Here is a 7,566-nt window from a genome sequence, read left to right on the forward strand (position 1 = left end):
GGGGAAGGAGAGGGAGGGGAAGGAGAGAGAGGGAGAGAAAAAGGAAGCTCTCCGATACATTTTGAGTGTTTATTTCAAGTTAACCAAATGTAAAGGTTTGACTGGAGGGGATCAACATGCTTAAGAGGGAGATCTAAAGTTGGAAGACGGACTCCAGTTTGTTCAGCTGTTGTGCACAGCTGATGACAACATCAAATATTAACACTCTTTAAGGCCTTGGGCCTCCAGTGGCTGTAGAGAGGTAAGCAAGTCCCTGTTCTTCCATAGAAAATAGGTGTCGGTAGAATCGGCACAGTTAAAGGCTTCCACATGTATGCGATGTCTCTGCTTGTGAATGGAAAGTGTTTATTTGGAACAGAACAAAGTGTTCAGTGTTAGAACTCACTGGTTTGAAACTTACTGACGCTGGTTGGAAATACAGGAACAGAGCGACAGGCAGTGTTACATTACAGCATTTGTCAGTGATTGTGATAACGTAAACACAGAGTCAAAAGTTGATTTAGGTCTTTGTCTTCTCATCCCTCAGTTCCTTGGACAGAGAAAAACAAAACAAAAGTAACAATGTCCTCTGACCTGAACTCCAGTCTCACCAGTATCGACTGGCTGCCTCAGCTGGGAATCAGCAGCCTGCGCTCGGGAAGGGAGAGAGGAGGAGGAGGGGAGAGGGACAAGAAGAGAGACAGAGGGAGGGAGAGGGGAGACTTCTTCCCCACGCTACCGGACCCCTCCCCATCCAACTCTAAAGGGAAACCCCCTCACAGCTACGCCACTCTTATTGCCATGGCCATAGCAGCTACATCTGAGAGGAAGTTGAGTTTGAATGACATCTACACCTGGATCAGTGACACTTTCCCCTACTACAGCCGAGCTGGCCGTGGATGGAAGGTAAGCTTTAGGAACAGCAATTATCGTGCTACTAAAGTACTGTTTGGTGATTTGTAACCAAGTTTAATATTTGCATCACAGTTTAACTTATTTGTTCATTTGACTTTTTTGTGTCTGTAACAGAACTCCATTCGTCACAATCTGTCGCTGAATAAATGCTTCAGGAAAGTCCCTCGGCCACAGAATGACCCCGGCAAGGTGGATTACTTTTTATGTTATGATCTTTTGAACATACATATATGTGCTTGAATTTGAAATTGCCTCATGTGAGATAGATAAATGATTGCTTAAAAGAGCATACAGCTAGAAACTTGAACCGTGTTTTTCAGGGTTCCTACTGGACGATGGATGGCCCCGCTGAGGCGCACCCAGTGAGGGCTCTCAAACGTCCCTATCCAGAGGAGGAGGACGAGGAGGAGAGGCAGGATGTACAGGTATGTTGTTTAATATCACTCATTCAGTTAGTCTCTTTCTAAGCATCACACAGACCTGTATTGTTGAAATGTTAACAACCAAAAGTGTAAAGAAATCACATCACACACGTTTTTAACATTTCCCGGCTGCACTTCATTAATCAAAAAATTTCAAACAAAGGGGGATGAGAGGCAAAAACTGTTTCTGGTGCTCACAGCATTAAAAAAATAACATCTAAAATTCAACACCAGTATCCAGAAACAATGTCCTGCTTACTCATCATCATAATAGATGGATGCAGATAGGTGCTACTTTCTATGGAAGAAATGGTTCCCATTAAAACGGTTGACATTTTTTTGAGAGTTGTCGCCATTCACTGATATTATAATGCGAGGGAAGGAGAAAACAAAATACAGGCAAATAAAAGCATGGCCACATTTAAGATAGCATTTTTGTAATGTAGGCTATTTGTTTATTTTTTAGACACTTTCATTTCAGTTTTTGGGTGAACCAACCCTTTAACTTGAGTAAACCCAAGTAATGCTACGTTCAGCACTACTTGTACCTGATTTAAATACCTTTCCCACAATTGCACATACAGTAGTAACCCTGTGCTGTAACAGGTCCATCAAGTACTGGCTCATAGAGGACCTTCTCCTCATCAACCACAGCCTAGCCCACACACAGACCACCAGCCGCAGGGAGCCATCCAGCAACAATCGCCCCGGTCTGCCTCCCTCTCTCCTCCCCCACGCAAGGTAACGCTACTCTCTCTCTCTCTCTTTCTCTCCCACCCCAGGCTTCATCACAGCCAGGTTTACCAGGTGTGTTTTGTTCTCAGTCAAACCAACACCTCTCCTTTATTTCCACAGCAACCGTCACTTTACATTCCGAGCCCCGTGTCCAGTCTCCCCAGCCCTTACGCGTCTGCCTCTCCCTCAGCTGGACTCCCACCCGTTGCCCCCATGTCCTCCATTGATTCTTTCCCTTCTTCCAATCATCCACCTGGCCCCACTTTCTCCATCCCCGCCTCCTCTGCCACGCCTCTGTCCGTGGCCGAAATGCCTGCGACGGCTTCTCCCTCTTTCTCCCAGGCCGCTCTGTCCTTTCCCTCTGACTCTGTGTGTGTTTCCACTTTCTCCTGCGCCCCCGACTCAGGGCCGGTTCCTGTTTCCACCGTGTCGGGGCCATCACCCTCCTCTGTGTCTGTGGGCCCTTCTTCTTCTTCTTCTTCTTCTTCTACTGTTGCCGCCCCTCCTCTTGTCTCGCTAGACTCCACCACTGACGTTCCGCTGCGTTTCACCTTCGACGAGATGAATCTGCCTGACCTGTACGCCTCGTTCAAGTCTCTCTTCAAGACCATGCGGGAGAGGGGAGGCTCACAGTGTAAGAACTTTGTGTGTGTGTGTACTAATACAACTATTTTTGTGAGATAAATTTGAGTTCTATGAAGGCCTGTTCCAAAGGGTTGAGGGTTAAGACTAGGTTTTAAGGTTCAGGTATGAATCAGACTTAGATAAGGAATAGTGTAAGGATTTTTGGGTTAGGCAATTAGTTTTGATTGTTAGGGTAAGCAGCTAGGGAATTCATTATGTCAATGAATTTCCTCACGAGTCTAGCCCTACAAACGCGTGTGTGTGTGTGTGTGTGTGTGTGTGTGTGTGTGTGAGTGTGAGTGTGTCTGTTTTTGAGTATTTATTAACCCTACAAGGTATACATTGTACACATTAATAGCTCGGACAAATTACTTATTCTTTTCCTCTTTCCAGCCGATGTTGCTTCCCTGGCTGTTCCAACCAATGACACTACCCCACTCCACACTCCAACTCTGCTGCCGATGTCTCCTCACCCCACACCTGCACCACCCGCACCCCCTCCTGAGACAGAGCGCCTTCCACAATACAGTCAGTCCCACGTCACCTCACTGACCCTAGAAACGCTTGAATTGCAATGACAAGAGCAATGCAACCCAAGAAATATCAGTACTTTCTAAAGTCTCCTTCCTCCCTTTCAGCGGTGCCAGCCGGCTGGTTCAGTAACCAGGATTCTCTGAAGGAGAGCTTCCGCATCGTCAGCAATCTAGACTGGGCAAACATAGACCTCTCTGGCCACCCAGGTCTGTGCTGCTGTTCACCAGATACATTTTTTAAAGGGTCGCTTCACCCCAAATGACAAAATAACATCTGTAGCCTGGTGAGCCTGATCTCACCAGCTCGACATATGTTTAGAGAAACAAATGTGAAGCTCACGGATTGGGCTGGTCTCTTGTAGCTTTGAGTGACAGCTGTGAAATTGCATTCACCTACACTGTTCCTCAACAGATAAACACCCATCTCCATTATGACATAGCTAGCAAGCTAGTATGTGTTTGCCATTTAGTTGAACTGGCCCTTTAAGACATTGAACAATAAATATGATCATTTAGACCTTTGCACCATGATAACATTTTGAGATAATTCCTCACCCGTATTCTATAGACCTCTTTATTTACTGAGAGCCTAACCTCACTGTTTTTCATTACCAGATCTACTGGAGAGCATGCGCCAGGCGGAGCTCTGCGACTGGGCCCTGGACCCGACTCTCTTCACCTCCCTCTGTGACTCTCTCAACCGCTTTTTCACTCAGAAAGGCATGATCACCTCTGGGAACAACTCCCCTGTAGCCATGGGCACACCGCAATCCTTACAGGTCCCAACATTCAGCTCCAATCCTCCTCCCACCCTCGCCAGCCTCACTCACCCCTCACCCCTTCCCTACTCTACCATAGCTCCCCCGGCCATCCGGAGGCCTATGCACATGCAGGGACAGGGACTTCAGAGGCCACAGATGACACAGCCTGCAAACACAACCGGTAAGACTATCATATCATGTTCACAGCTTACATTTTCTGGGGAGCATATTTGCAGAATCCTGCCAGGCATGTGGGTGACTCTTAAAGTTGAAGTAAGCGGTTTATTTATGTTAATATAAGTGTAAAATCGCTCTTTATTCATACAGTGATCACTTACATAATGTGCGCGTTTCATAAAGCCGGTCTCTCAGTCAGCTGCTTTGCATGTAATCGGCAAATAAACGTATTGGAGTATCCCGAAATATTTATCCAATCAGAAGAGAGAACGCTACAAACCGACACTAGTCTCACTCATATATACTATATACACTCCATGGTCTCACTGCCGGTGCACGCCAGAGCAACAGATGGGTGAATGTGTATGTGCCTACAATGGCGGAGCAGGTAAAAATCCTTCCCAATTTCTGTTTTGATGGTTTTTATCATGTTTTATCACACTTATGGATCTGAGATGATGCTAGATAACTTGCTGCTTGAAGACCGCAGTGCATTAATGTGGTGACGTAGGGACGAGCGAGGGGTCTGCTAACTGCAGTAACTGACAGGAAGTTAGCTAAAAGAACAATTCCGCTTACAGCACCTTTAAAGTTGGAGGCCATGTTTGAAAATAATAATCACATGGTGTCACTGTCATCTCTCTTCCTGTCTGAAGATTCTTTATTTCTGAAGGCGATTTTAATTTAAGTACCACATCCAATCCTTTCTCCATCAGTCCACGAGGTGTATTCTAACTTAGTCCATGATTCTCTTCCTGTCTCAGCTGGGATGCAGCCTCAGTCTATGACGCCACGACAGCGTCCACCGCTGAAGAGTCTGCACAGCAACAGCGAGGAGATCCAGGACGACTTTGACTGGGATTCTCTGCTCGCTTGATCGTCTGCGTGGAGTTAAAATGGAACTGTTTAGAGAAATGTGACTCTTCTCTGCCCTCTGTGCATCTTGGTGCTTCTGTGAGAGAACGTTTGGGATCAAGTTTGGTCACATATGACTGAACGCTGTACTTCAAGGTCAAAATAGTTGTACGTGTGTTGTTCGTGTTTTTATTTTATTTCACCTTTATTGACATTCATATGCTGTAATAACTTTTGTTTAGGCTTATCTTCAGCAGGTAGTTGGCAGGGTGTTCTTTCTGTTGAATTTTAGTTATAAACATGGCCAGCAAAGTAAATAAAGGAGGTGTGTCAAACATGCGGGCCGGAGATGATTTTTTTATTTAATCCGACTTGTAGAGCATACATTTCTGAGTATGTCAAAAAAAAAGTAACCCTGCATTCCAAATCACATACTTTTTCTTTTTACTACACTACATACTAAAGTACAGAAGAGTTTTAGGGCCACAGGAGAGAGAAAAAATCAGATATGGAAGATTTTCTTTTCATTATGTTGAAATGTCAAGAATAAATATCAATACTGCAAAATGCTATTGGAGTTAGTGGGGCATTTATGTATTTTCAGCATACTACAATTGATTTGCATGTATTGGGACATCCTACTTTTTTGGGCATTCTAAATAGTATGGAAATATGGGTATTGGAACTCAGGGTAAGTCTCTGGCCCATTCCCGTGAGGAGTTATGAATTTTTAAAGAAATAACCAAAATGCTCACTGGAGCCGCTAGGGGGCAGCCAAAAAAAACTAGGAAGAAATTCCACACTTGTCCAGCAGAAGGCACTGACATAACAAGAGCCCATGAAATAAACACCTACCTATAAAAAAAACTAATTTAAATATACACACCGGCCTGAGATATATATATATATAGTGCTGCACAGTTAATTTAGTAACAAGCGCGATCTATACTTGTGCATGGTCATAACTGCGCGAAAGACCCCGATTTGCGGTAAATAAATGTGCATGTGTCTTTCAGCTGCTATGTGTGTGTGCGGCATTGCGTGACATTATTGTACTCTGCAGCAGTTAAAAAAATAAATAAAAACAGACATACACATTACCTACAGAGTAAGCATGAAACAAGCCAAACACACATCCCATGTTTTTGTTTTATTTCATAAATTCCTTGATTTTTTTTTCCATTTTACTTTTCAAATGTGAATGTTCACAGTCATCACCACACAAAATTCAACCTTACCCGATAAAAGATATTTTTCTTGTTGATATAAAATAACAATAAATTCATCAAACTAAATTAAAAGAACAGCATGGAGCATGTCGTCAAGTCCGTTTTTTTTCTTCAAATTCATCCATTCATTGAAATAATTGTCTATTTTCCCCGAAAGAAGCATCAATCTCTCCCTCCTCGAAAGAAAGAGGGATGAAACACAAGGACAGGCACCTGTACACCAGGGATCCCATATGAAATGAGTGATTTGGGGGGGGAAAATGCTTCGGATTAAAAAAAATATTAAAAAACATGAGGTGAGATTGGCAGAGAAATGCGTGACCCTTATAATACCTCATTTGAAATCCCAACATTACATAGTATTAATACAAGTGACAATTTTTAAAAACAAAAATAATTTGATTTAATTTCTTTCTTTCCGAGTGACTGAAATAAGATCGGACACAGGAAAAGAGGAGCCACATTGATACATATACACAGAAACAAGCATTTGCACTATTGCATACTCACAAAAGAGCATTCATATTCTCATTCACACATTGCAGCAAATACACATTCAAAAAACATCCCATCATTTTCTCCCATCAGACCACAGGTGTCAGAACTCTTTAGTTTTCACAATAAATCAGGAAGGAAACAAATAAGCATTTGATTTAAATGGCATCATGTGATTTTCCTTCTTTATTTGTTCCCAAAAAATTGGGAAAAAATAAATTACATTTAAATTAAATTAAAAGTGAAATTGTTGAAACAATTTGACCACATTGTGCCTGAAATGTTAATGCAGGTTTTTCAGTCCGTATCTCAGTCTGGATTGAATTTTAAAAAATCCTTCTTCATGCACTGGTTTCATTTCAGTGATCCAGTGTTTGTCTTCAGTCTAGAGGGAGAGAAGAGGCCAAGGCAGGAACAACAGTTTCTCTGTTCAGTTTGTTAGTAGCTATGTCCCCTCTCCCTTCATCTCTCTCTCAGTGCAGTAATAATATTAGAACACAGTACAGTGACACTACTGAAGACGCCTCCTGTTCTCACAGACTTACCTTCATCTCAAAACAGGACTGAAAACAACATGAAGAACGATACAGAACAGGATTAAAACAAAATAAATAGATCTCTATTTCCCACCCACAAACACCCCATACTGAAATGAAAGGAACTAAATGTGGAAAATAATGAAATGAAATAATGCTTTTGAAGGAAAAATAAAACATAATTTTAGATTTTTTTCTCACATTTTTCTTTTCGGACACAAATTGTGTTGAGGGGATGAATGAAGGGGGCAGCAGGTACGACAGAGGAGGTGGAAACCAGAGAGCAAAGTAGTGGTGACACTTCC

At 42.8% G+C, this 7,566-nt stretch overlaps 1 protein-coding gene across 1 annotated transcript; it reads left to right on the forward strand.

Annotated features, from left to right (window-relative positions):
* The first annotated feature begins 1 nt into the window (after window position 1).
* On the forward strand, window positions 2-5,050 carry foxj2 (forkhead box J2). The gene is made up of 10 exons (XM_080039854.1): window positions 2-241; window positions 527-885; window positions 1,009-1,083; window positions 1,215-1,319; window positions 1,923-2,057; window positions 2,172-2,685; window positions 3,069-3,203; window positions 3,314-3,415; window positions 3,824-4,150; window positions 4,911-5,050. Exons 2-10 carry the CDS (start codon window positions 562-564, stop codon window positions 5,021-5,023), a joined length of 1,830 nt encoding a protein of 609 aa, XP_079895980.1. The 5' UTR covers window positions 2-241; window positions 527-561; the 3' UTR covers window positions 5,024-5,050.
* Window positions 5,051-7,566: the final 2,516 nt, after the last annotated feature.

This window comes from Ammodytes marinus, assembly GCF_949987685.1.
Source record: "Ammodytes marinus genome assembly, chromosome: 13".
Lineage (NCBI taxonomy): Eukaryota > Metazoa > Chordata > Actinopteri > Uranoscopiformes > Ammodytidae > Ammodytes > Ammodytes marinus.

What these genes read in the sequence shown, in the direction of transcription:
- foxj2 (XM_080039854.1), top strand. Translation starts at nt 562, where the DNA reads ATGTCCTCTGACCTGAACTCCAGTCTCACCAGTATCGACTGGCTGCCT. An exon ending in GAGCTGGCCGTGGATGGAAG is followed by an intron (nt 886 to 1,008) that starts GTAAGCTTTAGG and finishes TGTCTGTAACAG; the next exon opens with AACTCCATTCGTCACAATCT. An exon ending in ACAGCCTGCAAACACAACCG is followed by an intron (nt 4,151 to 4,910) that starts GTAAGACTATCA and finishes TTCCTGTCTCAG; the next exon opens with CTGGGATGCAGCCTCAGTCT.